The sequence below is a fragment of the Pseudoliparis swirei genome, chromosome 15, assembly GCF_029220125.1.
Source record: "Pseudoliparis swirei isolate HS2019 ecotype Mariana Trench chromosome 15, NWPU_hadal_v1, whole genome shotgun sequence".
NCBI classification, from domain to species: domain Eukaryota; kingdom Metazoa; phylum Chordata; class Actinopteri; order Perciformes; family Liparidae; genus Pseudoliparis; species Pseudoliparis swirei.
In genome coordinates, this window is record NC_079402.1 from 18,704,944 (window position 1) to 18,724,878 (window position 19,935).

Genomic DNA, 19,935 nt, shown 5'->3' on the forward strand with positions numbered 1-19,935 from the left:
CCAGACATTTCCACCTAGAATCATTATTTACCACATTAACAATGTAGAGAGTGTATTTCTGATTAATTTAATGTTATCTTTATTGAAAAAACTGTGCTTTTCTTTGAAAAATAAAGTCATTTCTAAGTGATCCCAAACTTTTGAACGGTAGTGTATATTATATTATTAATATCACTGTGGCCCTGGACCATGTTGCTGGTAGATCATCAACATATGCTAAATCCCAGGCAAACAAGCACAAGTGATGAATGATAAACACTTGAGCAGACATGAAATGCAGACAATCAACATATCATTATGAGATTCTATATTATCTGAATAATAAACTACATCAGCCTGTTGTTCACTTCTGCTGTGACTCAAAGCAAACAGTTATTAAAATCAAGTATTCAAAATGTATTTTGATTTAAAAAAAATCAGTTTCAGTGTTCATTTTACTGAATAAATATGGATATTTCCAATAAAACCTAAATCAATTTTTTTGTAGATTACTAATATAAATGCATTTAAGAAACATACAAATACCATTCAGGAAATAAAAATGGCAAAGAACGGTAAGAGTTAACAACATACATTAAAATTAAAATAAATATGTTTTAAAAGATACTATACATGTATACGTACATTATAATCTCAACTAAATGAGAGACTGAACAAATGAGAATATTAAATGCTTTCATTTACAGTTTTGCAGCAACTGAAGTAGCCTGCAGTCAGCATTTAGGGGTATAATTATTTAAGAAACACATGAAGACACTATTTATTGTGTTATTAATATTTCATAAAATAATCCTAAATGTAAAGAACAAGAAGCTCAATCGTTATTCTTTTATCATATCATGCATATCAACATTTACCTAATACATCGATTATTACGGAAGGAAGTGAACGACTAGATAGATAGATAGTCACTTTATGAATTCTGCAAGTGGAAATTGTCTTGCTACAGCAGCATGTATATATACAAGTAAAGCAATAATAAATATAGAAATGCTCAATATATATATAAAAAGAATATAATCACATTAGATTACAAACAAATCAATAGTGCAAAGATGTAACCAATCAAACATAACAGTGTTATGGTTTATTTATTGATTTGGCCGGAGTTCATTAATTATAAAGACTGAAAAAAAATCTGTTCATAAAGAATAGATACTGAAAGAGAATGAACCCTGAAGGTGGCAGTAATCGTGCAACATTGTGGACGTTAACTTGAAAGCCCTTTATAGTAATGCACCACCCAACACACTAGGGGGCGGTAATGCGCATCCAGGTTAATCGTGAACACCTTTTTACAAAAGAGGAAGTCAAAGAAACATCTCGTTCCGCCCGCTTGGATGTACTATGCATAGCACCGAGTGGGGAGGGGGGGTTACTGAGAAATACACAATTGTATAACATTATCACACTTTAAAGATTGTCAAAGATTTTAACCAGTTTGCACAATGAACGGGATTCTAGGAACCGCTGTCGTCCAGGTTACCAATCTGTCCGCGTCCGTGAGCAGCGAGCAGATGCGGACTCTGTTCGGTTTCCTCGGAGACATCGAGGAGCTGCGGCTCTACCCGCCCGAGTAAGAGCACCCTGCCCCGGCAGAGGCCTACTACGCAACACCGTGGACCTGCGGCCTACGTACACATTCAAATTTTAAAATCCTCACGTGGAGAAATGCGTAACTAACCATTTTGTTTTGATTTCTTCTGCTTGTCTTTTCTCTAACAGCAATGGCCCTGTGTCTTTCTCCTCCAAAGTGTGCTATATAAAGTATCGAGACCCCTCCAGTGTTGGTGTGGCGCAACATCTCACAAACACTGTTTTTGTTGACAGAGCTCTGATCGTGGTGCCATGTGCGGAAGGTGAGTGCAACCGGTTTCATTTTAAAATAATGAGTGTCTTGAGTTGTCTCTTTATTTACGGCCTCTTCCCCCTTGAATCCAACCGTTTGGTGTTTTGGTTGAATTCGGGATTATTTCCCCCTTTTTATTATTCACTCGCAAAACATTTGGCACGTTGTGCCGTTCGGATTTTATCCACCTTTTGTCCCAAGTATTTGAGGCAGGTGGCAGGTTTGTATCCCCGCAATAAAACTCTAGCTAGATAATCTGTGAAAGGTTTCTATCTGCTGTCACAAGGTGGTTTCTACAAATATCACTAGACTTATGTTGAAGGGTTTTTTTTTTGACGCTGCAAGACGATATTTACCTCACTGTAAAGTGTATTTACCATAAGAAGTGAATTAATGTTACTTGTTTCATGGAAATTACCAAATAAGTCCATGCCATCATAACTGTATCCCCATTCTCTCTCTCTTTCATTTTTATTTATTTTTGGTGCTCCTTTTCTTTAAATTTCCTCCCTCTTTTGGTGCCACTGTTGTTCCCTTGTGTACAGTGAAAATAATATAATAATATCACCTCTAACTTGATGCTTTTTGTCCACGTGACTTGGTGCTGGATGGCTACTGAGTTTATTAATTTGGTTTTGTATGTTTTTTCTGTGTGATTATGTGTGCATATCAGATGACTAGACTGGCCCAGCTGTTACACTACACTAGCCTGAGTCAGGCATTGTTTTCCAAGCCACTATCCCCGATCGGGCCAACGCAGCCTTCAAGGGGGAATGTGACCAGGAGAATAGCCTGCTGAACCTTCCAAGATGGACACCTTGTCTCTTTTTATTTCTTTTGTTTTTTCTTTTGGTTTGTTTCCTTTCATACTTTCCCATGTTGTCCACTCTCTACTGTCTCTCTCTACAAACTACAGTATTGCTTATCTCTAGCTTTTGTGTTTTATATTTGTTATTTTTGGTTTGTTTTGATTATTGTCCAACCCCCCACCCCCCTCTCTCTTCCTGCTACAGCTGCGGCTTGTGTGTGGTTGAGTTCTGTCCAGGTTGCTACGGCATACCGGTGGGATGTGTATCCCACATGGGATGCTAGGAGGATCACTAACACTTTACTCTCTTGTCACCTCCTCCTGTTGCAGTAGCGAGGGTTTAGACGTTATAAAAGTGAGACCCATGTAGAATTATTTTAATTCCATTTGCGCTTTTCATCTGTGCTGTAAATCTGTAGTAAAAGGTTGTTTTTCTTCCCTCGCATTACTACGTCACAGAGCTCTGGTGTGGATGTTTAATGTTTAATAATAATAACACAGCAACTCTCCATTCAACATCATTTCCTCTTTGCTAAATATGGGAATGTGTTAATAGACAGGAACTTTTTGAAATGGTAATTCATGCTCAGTGCCTCCAGCTATAATGAACTGAATGTAGTTATTTCTGATTGGTCTGAATGTAGCTCTCTTCTCCAGCTGTAAAAGCAGCTGACTTTATTCCAGAGTGGAATGAGCAATATTCCTAATAGGTTGTTTTTATGGCTAAGTCTTGGCTAACATTTCCCACAGTTCTTAAAATTGTTGTTCTTTTCTGTATCTGATGTCCTGTGTGCTATTAGCGATGCAGCCATTGGGGTTGTCTTGTGTTGCACACCTTTCCAACACTGCGAAACGATCGCCCCACGGGAAAGCGCCCATGCTTGATATCGTACGGTTCATGACCAATATGTTTCCAGTACAGGTGACCCATGCATCAAAGTGTTCTCTGCATTGTGTTTTTTCTTTTCTCTGTTTTGATCTATGAAAAGAGACCAAGGCCGAAATGAGTGTTCTTATATTTTCTGTTTGTGAGAAAAGTTAAGCTTGTAATTTGAAAATAGTAATTGAGATTGACTGAGGAGAATAATTAAACTAAAGCAGAGTAAGGATGCTCGGTCTCCAGTAGTAGACGCTAGAACACTTTGTAGGTGGTATGGGGGAAGTGTATGCTCTCTTTCTCTCTAGAATACAGTGGGCTTATTGTGCAGACATAGAGGAGACAGAGTGAAGCGCCCCTCTATTGCCTCCACTAATATCTGCTTCTGTCCTGCAGGGAGAATCCCAGAAGAGGGCAAGGCCATGTCACTTTTGGCCCCTGCAGCCCCGCCGGTACCCAGTCTGGTTCCTGGAGACGGACTGCTACCAATTCCCACTCCAGCTCCGCTTCAGAACGTGAGTCGTCCCCATTGCTGTCCGTTTCCTCGAATCGAGGGTACTCCCCACCTCTCCTATTCGTCGTGACCTCGCTCCCCGCTTGAACCAGAAGTTGTTCTGCGCCGCCATCCTGGCGTCTTTTTGCTGCTCCGAGGAGCGAGGAGGCGTCTCCGAGGAGTCACGAACGAGAGCAGCCTTCGCGAAAGTCTTCAATCGGTCGACGCGCCCTGATTGTTTATCAATTTTTTGGATCGAAGCTGCAGCCGATGACACCGATCTGATATTTCTCAACGTCACTGAAGTGAAAGCCAAAGTGAAGACGGATCTCGGGTTAGATAGATAGATGGATTGATATATACTTTATTAATCCCCAAGGGGAAATTTGTCGTCACAATAGCAGCACCAATAAACTAAACACACAAGAATAAAAAATAAAATATAAAAAACAGGGATGAAAGATATAGGAGTATACAAAGTAAAATATATATGTATATATATAACATATATGCATACACAATACACAATACTAATGACAAATTAAATATAAAAATATTAAATATAGACTGTGCAAAGTGTGTGTATGTGTGTAGTGTAAATGAAATATGTGTGTCGTGTAAATAAATGAAATGTGTGAAGTGCAGATCAACATAGTGAAGTGACGGCCTCAAAGAGAAAACGCCTCTCCTCGGGCAGTGATGATCACTTTGTTCTTTTATTATTATAAGTACAGTTCACTTGTTTGCAGACACAAAAGTCTCGACGGTGGATCCAACTGATCAGCTGATCTGCTGTCATCAGACGATGCCGCTTCAGAGGAAAGAACGTCTCATTTCGTTCAACATATTTCCTCCTTTCCTCTCTCCTTGCATGGTTTCCTTGCGTCTCCCCACGCACAAAGATGCAATGACAAGTGAGGGACACGTGAATGCAATGAAGACTCGTTGCATCCATAGCCTGTTTCCTTTAGGCCCAACGACAACTTTGGTCCACGTTACAAATGCAACTCGTATATTGAAGTTCCTATTGTTGCAGGAGACCCTTTCCTCAGGCGTTCCCCCTAGCGGCCTCGAGCTGTAGCTCCCCAACAGACTCCATGACGGCTCCATGTATTTAGTCAGCTGGAAAACCGCGGCTCCAGTCGTGCGCTGTGGACTCGGCCCAAAGTAAAACCCGTCTGTGTGTCTCACCCTCGCAGCTGAACCTTCCCGTCGTGAATCGTGTGCAAGCTGCCGTGGAACCCGCAGCATCGTCGTCGTCATCGGCGAGCGCCCAGCAACCCCTCATGGGAAATGTGGATCCCTCAAAAGTGGACGAGATCAGGAGGACCGTCTACGTTGGCAACTTGAACTCACAGGTAACGTCACAGTGAACCTCGTTGTCCTTGAATAGTTTTCAGACAACAATGGAGCTCTGTTGCAGGAGGTGTATCGCCTGCAGATACTCAGGCGATAGTTATTGGTAAGATGGATCACCGTCAGTTTGTAGCATTTGGTGTCGATAAAAAATACATAAAATCACCATAATTATAACATTATAATCAAAAAATCTGCCGGCATTCATTACCCTCATTCATACTGCAGTGAAAGATGCCTTATTTCTGTCCTCTCGCTCTAGACATCCTTAAGTAAATTACAGTTTCAACTAAGCTGTCTGTAACCACTAGAATAGATAGATATAGCCTTCAAGGGCAGTGTTGGTTGTTAGCCCGGCCCGTGCAGCTGCAGCGCTGAGCATGATGGAGGATAACGGATCAATAACATAAATCCTTTTAGCTCAACCAGATCGATTGAAGCCAAAGGGAATTAAGATAAATTACAACCGGACCCAGCTGCTTCCGATTGAGAACCCCCCAGAAGAATCAAAGTTCCACATTCTGTAGCAGCACACTTGTCATTTAATCTAGTATGAATGCCCCCCCCCCTCTGCAGACCACCACTGCAGACCAGCTGCTGGAGTTCTTCAAGCAGGTGGGCGAGGTCAAGTTTGTGCGAATGGCCGGAGACGAGACTCAGCCGACACGCTTCGCCTTCGTGGAGTTCGTGGAGCAGGAGTCCGTCGGCAGAGCCCTGACCTTCAACGGAGTCATGTTCGGGGACCGACCCCTGAAGTAAGACGATGCGAATCGAGAAATGCGTCATTAATTTACTCTGAATATCGTTCTTGAAGAACAGCAAAGAACAGACTGTCCTCTCGTGGTTCGGGTCGGCTGATTTTTAAAATTTGTTTACTTTTCCATCTCTCAGGGTTAATCACTCCAACAACGCCATCGTGAAACCCCCCGAGATGACAGCACAGGCCGCCGCGAAGGAGCTGGAGACTGTGATGAAGAGGGTGCGGGAGGCCCAGTGTACCATCGCCGCCGCCATCGATCCAGGTACGACGCGTCGCACGCAATCCCGCTCGTCGTAACGGGCTCGTGGCGTCGTTCCGATGCTGAGTCCACTCCCTCTGCCTCTAGCCGACCTGAAGAAGAGCTCCCCCAGCCGGTCGAGGAGGTCGCACCGCTCCCCCTCGCCGTCGCGCTCCCGCTCCACAACGCAGAGGAAGCGGTCCCCGTCGAAACCGAGGTGCCCGACGAACACGCCGAGCTTGTGAGACGTCCCTCGCGTGATGCTGCGGTGAAATCGTTGACGGTGTCCAGTCGCTGACTTTTCCTTCGTTGTTCTTCTCCTCCTCCTTCTTTCCCGTCGGAGCAGACCGGCGCCGAAGGTGAGCCCGAAGACCGACGCCCACAATCCCCGGAGCGCCCACAAGCGGCGCTCTCGCTCCCGAGACAAGAGACCAAGTCGGAGTCGCTCCAGGTATGTGGGGAACGCCACGAGGCCTCGACCTCTAAGTGATCCGCTTCCACTTTAAAGCCCAACGCCGCGTCTTCTCAAGATCCACTGGAGTGCCGCCCTGTTGTCCCGTCTCTTGGCAGTAGAGGTCACCAGGTTCCTATTACGTCTAGTGACTTCCTGGATGTGGCTGCTGTCGTGTTGCATCTGCCACAATGGGTGGAAAATGTAACTAAAAAATAAATCCTGTAAACCTTTTGATGCAATCAGATGTGAACCTCTAGATCGGTCCTTAATGCAAACATTGCAGCTTTTTCTGTAAATGGATTATATTGTTTTAAAAAATGTACTTAATCCAGTTTATGTGTTGTGCTGTAGCTCATAGTTGCATGTCAAAGTGTCCTTGAGCAAGGCACTATACCCTCATTTGCTTCACTGCAGGCCACTGTTCCTAAGGATGGGTCAAATGCAGAGAAGAGTTTCCCCACTGTGGGATCAATAAAGGATATATTGATTAAAACATTTGTTTTTATGAATTATCAGGGGCCACAAGAGGAGTAAGGAGCGGTCCAAGAGCCCTCGGAGGAAAGCCAGATCGCCCTCACCAAAAAGGTAAATCCAGCACCCCAATCCTCGTAAAACCGTTGAAGTTCTCAAAGTGCTTTTAAGTGACTTTTCAAAGTGACAAATGTGTTTTCTGGAAAGAATGTGATTGGTGTCTTTTTGTAACTTTAGTTTTTGCGTTTGCTCCTTTTTCAGAGGCAGGAAAGACAAGAGGAAGGAGCGCAGCCGGGACCGAAAGGACCGCTCCACATCCAGGAAGAGGAGCCGCAAGGACGAGGACCGGATAAAGGCTAAGGCCAAGCCGAGGAAGGTAACGAAGGGAACACTTTGGAACGCCTCTGAAATAAAACTCCTCGCTGGTACCGATTCCTCCGGGCCGAACGGGAGAATAAAGTCGTGATAACTGAAAGAGCCCGGCGAGGTGAGGGACCGACGTTGGCGTCCATCACGGCTTCTTCAAAACTTGAGTATTGCCGCTAAAATGTGAGACTCGAATCCTGACGAGGATTCCTAGATAGCTCATATTCCTAGGTGAGACATAATAAAGAAAAGAAACATCAGCTACAATGTTGACTATTAACCCTCCTGTTACCTTCAAATTTACTAACATCTTTTACCCCTAATTTGACCCCAGCAATTAAAACCTAGAGAACATTATTAGAATTTATATTGTTTCCCATGTTTAAGTTTGAGGTATGTTTGTTTGTCTGTTGACGACCTAAATCGCCCTTTAAATAAATAAAAAAATTGATATTTCTTATATGTTTTACACAGTGAAAAACAGCCTGGGGTCAAATTGTACAGGACATTGAAAACATATCATGTGAATTTTATGTTTTCCCAGTTGTCCCCAATAAATTAGGAAAAGTCATGAAATATGAATCAAAAAAAATTATGTCAATCATTTTTTTAGAGACGTTAAACATTGAATGGGGTCAAATTGACCCCAAAGGTAATAGGAGGGTTAATTATATACAAACTAAAAATCTAAAGCTAAGAAACAGCAGGAAACCAAAATCTGGGGTATCAAATAAGTGTGTTTAATTTATTTTTAATGATTTTGATTTCTTAAATTGTATTTTATTTCCAGCAAATACATTGCTTTAAACTTTCCTTTAGTTTCCCCCCAAGTATGGTTTAATCCACCCTTGGGTCATTCAAATACACCCCATCTATGCCTTGTATCCAAACCCGGGCTGCATTAAAACATTGTGCAGATGTTTCTGTTAATCTTCACTTCCAGTTAAAATGTACGTTATTTATGTCTTTGATTCCAGGCGGAGAGGGGGGGCTCCGGCCGAGCGGCAAAGGAAGACGGCGGCAGCGAGGACGCGCTCAGCGAGGACACGACGTCGTCGCCGCGCCGACGGCACAACGGCAGCTGCAAGACTCGCAATGCTGAGCGCGCGCCCACGGGCGCCGCCCGCTCCAAGTGATTTGCCCTCGCGACGGCGTACGAACTCAACCGCGTCCCACCTCGGCGCCTACGGCGTGCGCAGAGACACCGGGCGATAAACCACTCGCATTATCGCCGTGTTCCCCCCCCTCAGCGTCGTCATCTCATGACTTTTGTTTTTCTTTCTTTTTGTTTGGGCAACACGTGGAACCTGTGATTCAGCTCCTGTTCGGCAAAGTGAGCCGAGACGGCCTCGCCGTTTCCTGTGGAGGAGAGCGGGCGGACGACAGGCGCTCAGGGTATGACGGAACACTAAAGAGTATAATCACAAGAACTGGACTACACGCTTCCCCCCCCGGACACGCATCCTGGATTGCATCACATCACACGGTCATCCTCCGCGCGTCACTCGCTTGATGAAGCCCACACCGGTCGTTATTCTTTTCCGTACAGACACTAAAACGCCGGAGACCTCCACATGCAGACGAGCCGCAGAGCTCTTGGAACTCCTCTCGGAGGAGACGTCCCACAGGAGGAGCAGAGTTTAGAGTCGTTTCTCCAACAATCTGAAGCTTGGATTACCCGACGCCTCCAGTAGTTTCCCTTCAGTCGTCCAAAAAGCCTTCTTCTTTCTCCTAAATGTTCAGTATTTGTCATACACACATATATATATATATATATACATCTTTTTTCAGTCTACATGACCAGTAATACAAATGTTATCTACGGTTGAGCGTTTTTTTAAAAAGTGTTTCCCTTCACGGCGTGAGAACCAGTGGGACATGAGGGTGATGCATATGAAGGTGGTTGAGCTTGTTTTAATGCAGAGATGTGAGCTAATCGAATCTGTTGGTCTGTGCACGGATGTGGGCGCCTGAAGGCAACACAACAACAAGGCTTGGACTGGCAGCTAATCGGGATTGAAACATATTTCAAGCTTGACTTGCTTCTTCAGGCGTATTTAGTACATGTCCAAGAAACCCTTATTCTGTTGGATATCTTCATAAATCATGACTTGTCAGATTTGGCATCGGTTGAATATTATACAAAGCATTTAATTGAAAAGATAAAAGTATGAAGCGTGCCAATCAAAACTTAAGATCTCCCCAACGAAGGAAGTGTAACTCATCTCATTATCGCCTCATGAGATAAAACATTCTGGTTGTCACGGCAACTTCCCGTATTCTGCTTTTCTTTTTTTACCGAGGCAAGCAAAATGGTACATTGCACATTTAATGTATCTTTTCTGCGTGTTGGAACTTAAGGGCCCGTCTCAGTATGCAGGTGCATTTAAATCAGAATGCAGTAATTGCTCATTTGTCCCTTTGTGTGCCGTCAGGAGACTAGAACCATGCGAGGAGGGCTCGGTTCCCCGTTCTGCAGCATTTGCTCCCGTCGTCTGGGAACTGGAACCTCCTGCAGAAATGTCCACTGTTGATAATAAGACGTGGAAGTGCTGTAATTATGAGTGGAGAACGGTGTTCTGCCGTTTCCGTGAACCCCGTTGCTCACACCGTTGTTGTTAAAAAAAAAAAATCTTTTAAAAAAGTTGCGTAAACCGTTCGTTCGACACGAATCCATCGTTTTACTTTCCGTTTTGGTTTTATGGGTGTACATTTACTTGCATTTTTATATTTCCCATTAGTCACAAAGGATGTTTCCTGTTATTGTTGTAATGCTGTGAGATAAAATAATAATTACTGTTTTTATAGATGCGAAACAAGCCTGAACTGTAAAAGAAGAAATGCTGGTGTACAAAGTGTCTGTCTGCTCATATTCCTCAACGTGAGACGTGTCACCGGTCAGATAACGGCTTGCAGCACAGACGGGTCAGAAGTGCCTCGACTCAGATTGTACAGAATATTGAAATAGAAATATGGAGACTTATTGACAAATGCGACCTGAATTTATTGTTTAGGATGTTAAATAGCTGAAACTAATGTTATATTTAAGTATCGTCGGCCGTCTTTAGTAATCAGTAAAGTAGCTTTCATGGGACTTTTGTGGATTTGGTCTTTTTTGTTGTTTTCAGTTTCGTTTCTTTGTCATTTTCTGGTGTTGCAGGTTCGGTTGTCAGTATTGTGATCGTGTCAAAAAAAAAATTGTATCCGCAAACATTTAAGATTAGTGTTTCTTTTCTTAATGTTTGATAGGGAAAAAAAAGTTTTAAATTCCACCGAATGGCTTTTACGAACCGATTTCCTTTTCTTTTCCTGTTTTGTTGTTGTTTTTTGTTCATGTACTAAAAGCTTCATTTGAAGGCGTGACGTTGTGGTTAAGTTTATAAAAAACAACATTCAACACCACCAATTTAGTTTTTTTTATATCCGCGTGTCCGCTGCGTACGGTCAACAACGTAGAACCGATTGATGGAGCGTCTGTCCGGGACTCGGTGTAAAGATCCGGTAAAGCGGTTTCTGAAGAACTTGTGAATGTGGTCCTCCTTTTGTTTGAAACTATAGCGATACATCTGATCAGTTTCCATACAAACACTCAATAAAGAGACTTTTCATTCAGGTCTGTTGTTGTCGTGTCAAACCGAGTACCATCGCCCCCTTTCTGTTTTCCTCTTCTGGGTTTAGGTGCTGCCACTTGACCAGGAGGGGAGGTCACCGTGGAGGTCAGGTTGGTGGACTGTCCTCCTACTCATGGTCCTCAGAGGTGGAATCCTCTGGCTGTGGCTCGGTTTCCTGGTATTATTCTCTCCAATGGTCCCATTTGAAGGTCGGCGAGTTGTTAGTTCTTCAGCTGTGTGTTCGTGAGATTTAAAGTCATAATGTGGAAGAAGCGGCGTTTCAGTGTTACCGATTTGATCCTAAAGGAGTTGCTGCACCGGTGCATTCCCCTAAAACCGCTCCAATATAGTTTTCTATATCTCGGCCCCTCTTAGACAGCTCATGGTTACAATCTAATACCATCTTTTAACACCAGTATATGAAATAATAAAAAGTTTCTTGAAATCAACCCAATATTCACCCCGTTGTGCGTTTCTACTCGCGAAGTTTAAGACGAAGGGATGCTGGAAACTGAAACGTTTTTCACCGAATGGTGAACATCTTATGGGACTGGTGCCACTGCCCGATGTAGTCCAATCCTGATGTCACCCGGTGGAGTCCGTCTCCTCTGGTTTGCTTTGCGTGGTTTGAGTACCCGATGTCGTTGCCGGCATCCCCGCTGAAACATCTCCAACGTGGTGTAATCGCCTGAAAACGCCAAAGGGGAACTCCGGGGGTCCGGGAGCGTTTCCTCGGTGCCGTGCACTCGGATATCTCCGATCTCATCCTCGTGGTCCCGTTGGATCCGGTTCCGAGTCGTTTCTGGCGCCTCTTCCTCCTCGCCGAGAAGCGGCACCGTGGATGTCGAAGTGGAAGGGATCGCGTCTTCTTTCTCGACGACCCGAAGGCCGCTTGTGTCCCGTTCGGCCCCCGTCAGAGTGTTGAGGGACTCCAGGAGCTCCTGAGTGAATACCAACAACACAACATCCTGAGTTAAAGTTCTTCACTGGGGTGCTGCCATAACTTGAGGTTCTGTTGATCCCAGCTGGACACCGACCAGGTCACAGGGCTCTCCTATGTGCCGCATGGCGTTGCTCTTTCCTGGGTTCGGGATGCTCGGCCACAGAGTCCCTTTAGCTCTAAGTGAAGAAGCGTCGAGACGCGCTCGTTATACATTTATCTATTTAAACACGACGTGTGGAAACTTGTTCAACATCCATGTAACGCCGTGGCTTTACCTTTTTATTATAGGAGATCCGAATATCAGCACCGCGGCCACGGCGGCGGAGATGATGACGACGCCAACGAGATTAGAAAACCCTGAGGAATACACGAGCAAAGCGGAGTTTTTTTTGTTGTTGTGGAATTTCAAGCCTCAGAAATCAAATTGCATGCATTGCGTTAATTTATTCTGATGGATTTCACCGTCATCCTTAGTTTTAAATATGCTGGCTGCGCTTCGGACTCCGGCTCCCGCCCGGGTGAGGCCTGACATCTGGACCTCGTACGCCGTGCCGCCGGATCCACTGTGACGTCTGCAGTCCAAGGGAGAGAGACAAGAGTCGGACTTTACAGATACTTAAGGATCATGATTAACAGTTGGCTAAACACATGTTGGCCTCTGGCAGCGTGGCCATCGGCACGGCGACATAAATCACTCGGTTGGTCCTCGACTTTGTTCCTAAAATACCTGCGAGGTGTTTTTGTACCAACATTGATTACATCCCTTTACGATCAATCCTCATGACTTTTGGTGCTCCCATCAATTTTCTTTGTAGTGTCATCAGATCAAAGTTTTCATAGTTTAATTATTATTTTGTATTAAACCTTTATTTATCCAGGTGAAACCCATTGAGATTAAGAATCTGTTTTCTGAGGGTGACCTGGACAAGACAGGCAACAACTTCTGAAACGCAGAGTTATAAACAAAAAACACACAAGACGAGCTAAAAGAAACTAAAAGTTAAGAGACAGAGACATAGAAACATTTAAAATTCTGACACCAGGTTGACGCTGGTTTGGATGAAATTTCCTCATAACTATTGGATTGATTAAAATACACATTCACGACCCCCTCGGGATGAAGTTACTCCCTCCTGAGACCCAGAAACTCGAGCTCAAAGCGTCGCTGTGCATGAGTCCCGGGATAAGAGTAATGCACATGGTGTGTGGTCACGCTTACTTCTCTCAATGCTAAACCTGCCCTGGTGGTGGAGGTACTCTTTGTAGGAGATGATGTAACCCAGGAGGAAACCTCTGACCTCGTCCTCCGGGATGGACGATCACTGCAGCGCCGCTGAATGCTGAGTCACGTTGTCGCTGCTGATGTTTGTGGGAGCGCCGACGGGAGCTGAGAGCACAACGTCGACAAGTCAGACGGCTCTGCTCTGCATACGGTGATAAGATATATAACCCATTAGATATTTATCTTTCGCATTGAAATTGCGGAAGGTTATGTTTTGATCGCCGTGTATTTATTTATTTATTTGTATGCGTGTTCCTCGCATAACAAAAAAGTTTTAAACCGAATCGCATGAAATGTGGTGGGATGATTGGTTATTATCCGGGGACCCATGGATTAGATTTTGGGATCGATTGGGTCAAAGGTCAAGGTCATGAAAAGGTCAACATCTTCTTGAATCGCATGAAATTTGGTGGGATGATTGGTTATTATCCAGGGACCATTTGATTAGATTTTGGGATCGATCGGGTCAAAGGTCAAGGTCATGGAAAGGTCAAAATCTTCATTTTACCATAGCACGGTCAATTTCTATCCAATTGGCATGCAACTAATGCCAACATGTTCATAATTCAATGCCCAATCCTATGATATGCGAAGGTATGCACTCTACCGAGTGCCCATTCTAGTTATCCTTGTTTTTAGCCACGCTTGGTCAGTCGTTCTCTTCGGTCCCCACCGAATTGTCTGTTTAATGTGCCGCTATACGATTATTTACAGATGTGCACGGTCCCCAGAGGATGAGAGCCATCGGTAGGTCAACAAAAGGTCAGAGTGGAATAGCAGAACATATTTGGATGAATGATTTCAGTGATCCTTTGGCTTGTAATGTATCCATGTTGTTGTTTATTTATTTATTTTACAGATATTTATGGTCCTCAGAGGATGAATCCTAACACATTTGGTGATCTCCTCAATCAGTAGGTCCACCTTTTCACCGTGAAATATCCCAACATCTGTAAAACGTATTACTCTAAAAATGTTGTCGTGAAATATATGTTGCCAAGAGGATGACTCATAAAATGTTGCTGAACTGTTGGATGCGCCATTAAATTTGATCAAAGGTCAAAAGTTCAACTTCTCCAATACTTTGGTTTGATCTTTCTAACCGTTTGGTTTTATTCACATTACAACCTCACCGTTCTTCTTTATTCCTAATCACATCAAACAAACACATCACATCGCACTGAAATATGATTTAACAAAACTATATTCAGTCAGAGATGTGGCTTAAAAATGTAGAGAAACATGCTCATAAAAACACAGTTTTGTGGACTCACACAAGCTCTTTGGTGAACCCTTGAAAACTGCTTTTGTGCAATTTGTTGACTGTCGGCTGTTTTCCAAAACCTCCGCGACCATGTTGTCATTTTCATATAATTGGATCTTTTCAGAGAATTCTGTGACGTTGTCGTAAACATTGCAATATGGTGTGCGTCTAGAAAGATTTGAAAGATGAGATGTTTATTGTCAATAATCATTTCAAGTGTGTGTTGCACACAGAAAAATGAAGGTGCCTCTGGAACTAAAAATGGTTCTTCAGATTGACGCCATAGAAGAACCATTTTTGGTTCCACAAAGAACCTTTTAAAATGGGGTTCTTTAAAGAATAATTTCCTTAAATAGTTATTCAAAGAACCTATAAAGAACCATTTATTGATGGTTCTTTAAGGCACCATTTCTGGTTTCATGAAAGAACCTTTAAAACTAGGGTTCTTTAAAGAACCATTTCCTTCAATAGTTCTTCAAAGAACCTATAAAGATGCCTCAAATAACCATTTCTTGTTCCACAAAGAACCTTTTAAAACGGGGTTCTTTAAAGAACAATTTCCTTAAATAGTTCTTCAAAGAACCTGTAACAGTGCCTCAAAGAACCTTCAATAAATGGTTCTTTAAGGCATCATTTCTGGTTCTGGTCCTGTGTAGAAATGGATGTGTAGTTTCACTCAGGCTAGAGAAGAGGAGGAGAACATGTAACACTCACTTCTGCTGTTGTTGTATGATGAGTGTGTATGTGTTTTCTGACACGCGCTTTCCAGGTTTCCACACACACTTCATCCCTCGTGGTTTATGTTTCCCAAAACAATCTAAATCATAAACTCCATCTGCAAAAATGAAAAAAAAAAGAGAAGAACATCAGATTTTACAGCTGTTGATTCAACTCGGGATGACTCGCATGCTGTTATTATTTTACCTGGGTGAATCCCACAGTGCTGATACCTGGAAGTTATGTTTTGTGACCTGCATCTCACTGGAACAAAATATGAATATGATGTGAAACCAGATCAGGTGTGTCATTGTTACACGAATACACAATTCTAAATATGATACCACTTTTTAAGAAATCTATTTGATGACGTTAAAATTTACATATATTAGAGAAAAGGGAGGAAAAATCATTTATTGGAGATCTTATGATGACATCACTCATATTCTAGCAGCAGTATGATGATTAATACGTTGAAATGCTTTGATGAAATACCTGAAGTTGAAGCTTGAACATGAGCAGTGGAGTAAAAAACTAAAATCAGACCTTGAATGGAACACATGAAGGAAGATTTATGGAAAATCTGCTTGGAATACCACAAGATGATATATAATGTTTAATAATAATGACACAATTGAGCAGGTTACAGTTAGATCCTCATTAGCCCTCGAAGCTGAATTCATTCATTCACGTTTCACGCATTACAAAGACAACTAAATAGACCAAACCGCTGCAAAAAAAGATGTAAATGATTCGCTTTTTGACAACAAAATAATAACATGCATGAGGAATAATTGAAGATGCACTTACCAAAGATGAAAACGTGTAAACGGCGTGCACGGGAAGAAACTTTAGAGTGGATAAAATCCAGATGAAATCCACCTCCAACCATTGTCTATAACTATAACTATAACTATAATTATATATATATATATGTATGATAAAGAGGCTCAGAGTCACGAGCTGCTCACTCGAAGTGAACGAGAAGGCGTATTTTGGGGGAGTTATATAGGTTACGGGGCGGGGACACAGCTCAGGACTCCAAGAGCCCACGGCAGGTCCCCAGAGGTTTCTTTGTACTTCTTCTTTCCACAAATAGAGCAGCGCACCAGGGGCTGCACCAATTCTAACAGCACTCTGAGTGACGATGTGAATTTCTCTTTCCTTTACTTAAAACTGAAAACAAGTTCACTATGACTCATGAGTTATTTCAGTTATTTCAGGATTCAAAGAAGCAAACGTCGTTTTCATTTGAAAGTCACAAAATGAGCATTTCCTTTTGAATCAGACTCGATGTTTCAGAGAACAGACTGGCTCCTGTTTCTACACGGGAAAGGTTTGAGGGAGCTAATTAAAATGTCATCGTTTATAAAGAGAGTTTTCCTGCACTGTGAAAAAAATTGTCAGTTAGTTTAACTTGAGGTAAATTATTCACTGCACTCATAATGATAGAAAATACTGCATTTACATAGGAAATTATAGCAAGACTCTTTTTTTCAATTATTTTATGTTGAAAGAGAAGAAAAAACATTAAAAAGTCCCCAACAACTCAAAATATATATTTTAAAAAACTATGTATTTTATATATTTATATATACATTTGTCAGTCAAATTAGGAGTTATCACAACTTCCCTTCTTTGTACTATTTTACTGTGTGTGTGTTTTTTTATTGGGGGGGGGGGGGATGTAAGGCCAGGAACTACCCCACTTCGCTTGGAGAGTTGCAGCATCAGGGGAATGTTCACATGTCATCCATGCTCAGTGAGAGAGGTCTCAGGTAAGCACCATGTATACAGTAACAACAACAACAACAATAACAACAGCAACAACAACAGCAAATATGTGCGGGTGCATTCACGTTCGGTCAGTTTAAAGTATCTTCATGTACTGTTGCCGTCATTGTTCCTCCTTCAGGGCTGTAAACAGACAGGAAGTTCAGTTCTCACCTCGCTGACTTCAGGCCCGAAGCATCATCATCAACGCCCTTTATCGCGATGACGATCTTCACGCTCGTCTTCACACTGGAACGCCGTGCCAGCTGGAAGAAGAACTTCTGAACAAGAAGAAGAAGAACGAGAGGTTTTTCCACCCCTGGAAGGTTTTGCTGGCGATGGAGATGTAATGTTTTAAATTGAAAGCAGTGCTAACACATACAAAATAAAAAAAAGAGCATCTTAAAGATCTTCGCCACAGGAGATTTGTTTCTGCTAGACACGCAGATGGTTGTCAGCTCATGTAAATTCTCAAACGTAAAAAAAAAAATTCCCCTCCTCCACTCTTATCATCCCTGAGATCAGAGAGCTGCTGGAAGTCTCTTGTGAGATCGTGTCTGGGTTCCTCTCGAGGTGTTTTTGCTTTGATTAGAATCCTTCAGTTTTTGGTTCAAGCTGCCAGAGATGCAGGACTTATTAGTCCTTTCTACAGCAAGCAGGTGCTCGGCACTTCTCCTGTATTTAAATATTACACATGAATTATAAAATACACAATAAAACAATACATTTAATACATTGAAATAACCGTAAAAAAAAATTCTATGAAAGTTAGCACATGGAATTAAGTTTATTATTCCAGTTAATTCCTTTGACCAGACATATACTGACCTTTTGAAAGCAAGCTGTTCCTATCCCGTGCTTTTTAGAAGAGACCAGGATCAGGACTGTCACGACACACAAACGGTAACCTCAGCGAACAGCTCCCTCTTGTGGAGAATCTGTGAACTAACCAGTATTTGAAAAGTGAAGCACATATTGATGTTGACGTCATTTTTACTAGCGGTGGAAGAAGAACTCAGACTCAGACGGATAAGTACAAAACGACAATAATACCCTGAGAAAATACTATAAATAAAAGTCCTGCTTTCAAAACCAAACTTAATTCAAAGTATTTAAGTATTATCGGTAATGTATCAAAGTATCAAATGTAAAAGGATGGATGAAAAGTTATTATACTGCATGGCTCAGTTTTATTTGACTTTAGTTTTATCCTATTTTTAACATTTTTCTTCATCACGTCATTTTGGCTGTTATTTGAAAATGTGACTTTTTTACCCAAGAGGACAAAATAAATAAAAATAATGCAGTGGTGAGAGGAAAAGGTGAACAAGAAGATCCACTGGGAGTGAAGTGATTCCCACAGCTTCCACCACTCACTGAACTGGTTTACACAACTGGTTAAGACAACACACACTGGGCTGGCTCACCTGCTCTCACCTGTCACTAACACAAGATGTAATTAAGTAAGTAAGGTTTATTTATATTGCACTCATCACAGATAAAGTGTCACCAAGTGCAGTACAGTAGTCAATTAAAATAAGTTGGCAACAACAGGGCTAAAAACATTTAAACAGTTAAAAGAGCAAAGTACAATACACAGTAAAAGATAGTGCAGTAAAATAAATAAACGGAGAAGATAAAAAGCAGGCCATAGAATATTCAAATCAGCCAAATGCCAGTGTAAACAGGAATGTTTTGAGATGGAGTTTAAATGAGACTGTTGGATCAGAAAACCTTCGGGCTGCAGAGTGTTCCACAGCTTTGGTGCTACTGACTCAAAAACTAGGTCCCCACCAGTTTTAAGGCGAGTGTGAGGGACAGAAGGTTCTGGAGGTTGGATGAGAGATTGCGGGCTGTTGAATACGGGCGAAGAAGTTCAGCCACATATGAAGGAGTCTGGCCGTGCAGCATTCTGTATGTGAGAGTGAGGATTTGAAAGTTGATCCATATGCTCTACAGGGCGCGGTGAAGGGACTTGAGTATCGGAGTGTTGTGAGACCGGGTTTGATGTCAGTGAGTTTCACATGAGGTGTTATTCAGACGACATGACGTGCTCATATGTCGAATGCAGTGCAGCACAACTGCTTGATCTGCATTTCCACCATGATGCTATTTTTGTACCAGTGCTACCAGCAGTCCGTTTTTTTTCAAGCTATAGAATGACCTTTGACCTTTGTCTTTATTTTGAGCCAAACTAAATAATTAGTTTTAATTGAATTTTGTTTTTTATTGACATTTTACATTTAGTGGTAGTTAAAATGTATATGAAACAACCACAACAAAAAATGAAATAAATATTAATACTTTTTTTGGGACTTTTATCATGCAGCAGGCCATAGGGAGGGGGTATGGGGGCCCGTAAATGGCCCGGGGGCCGGCAGTTTGAGACCCCTGCTGTTAAGAGTTAACACTCTCGCATCTTATTGCCAACAACTCTTAATACCTGCACGTGAGAGACGTTGGAAGGGTTTATTTGAACCCCAAACCTTAAACCTAACCAAACGGGTTTGTTGTCTAAACCTGGAGGCAAACCTCTCCCACGTGCATTTCACCAGCCTTTGTTTGGTTCGTCTAGAAGCTGCGGTGATCTGATTGGCCCACCCCCCACCCCACGGGCACGTTGTGGGCGGGGCTAATTCGTGGGGCTGCAGACGTCGCTCGTGTGTGTTATGA

The 19,935-nt window shown here is 42.5% G+C and overlaps 2 protein-coding genes across 3 annotated transcripts; one reads left to right on the forward strand and one right to left on the reverse strand.

The window, feature by feature from the left end:
* Nucleotides 1-1,323: 1,323 nt before the first annotated feature.
* On the forward strand, nucleotides 1,324-11,285 carry srek1 (splicing regulatory glutamine/lysine-rich protein 1). 2 transcript variants are annotated; one of them, XM_056432475.1, is made up of 11 exons: nucleotides 1,324-1,576; nucleotides 1,726-1,859; nucleotides 3,931-4,049; nucleotides 5,227-5,385; nucleotides 5,960-6,138; nucleotides 6,275-6,405; nucleotides 6,490-6,622; nucleotides 6,728-6,832; nucleotides 7,352-7,420; nucleotides 7,568-7,682; nucleotides 8,650-11,285. In XM_056432475.1, the coding sequence occupies exons 1-11, from the start codon at nucleotides 1,449-1,451 to the stop codon at nucleotides 8,806-8,808; spliced, it is 1,431 nt and encodes a 476-aa protein (XP_056288450.1). In that variant the 5' UTR covers nucleotides 1,324-1,448; the 3' UTR covers nucleotides 8,809-11,285. The 2 variants fall into 2 exon arrangements, with proteins under 2 accessions (XP_056288450.1, XP_056288451.1); XM_056432476.1 differs by having other exon boundaries at nucleotides 1,326-1,576; nucleotides 6,490-6,598.
* LOC130205713 (uncharacterized) lies at nucleotides 10,871-19,809 on the reverse strand. Its single transcript, XM_056433211.1, is given in 10 exon segments — nucleotides 10,871-11,942; nucleotides 11,945-12,224; nucleotides 12,321-12,402; nucleotides 12,502-12,583; nucleotides 12,689-12,781; nucleotides 12,784-12,798; nucleotides 13,446-13,613; nucleotides 15,487-15,533; nucleotides 17,437-17,543; nucleotides 19,795-19,809. Coding segments are annotated over 10 exon segments (963 nt in total). The 3' UTR covers nucleotides 10,871-11,868.
* Between the last annotated feature and the right edge of the window lie 126 nt (nucleotides 19,810-19,935).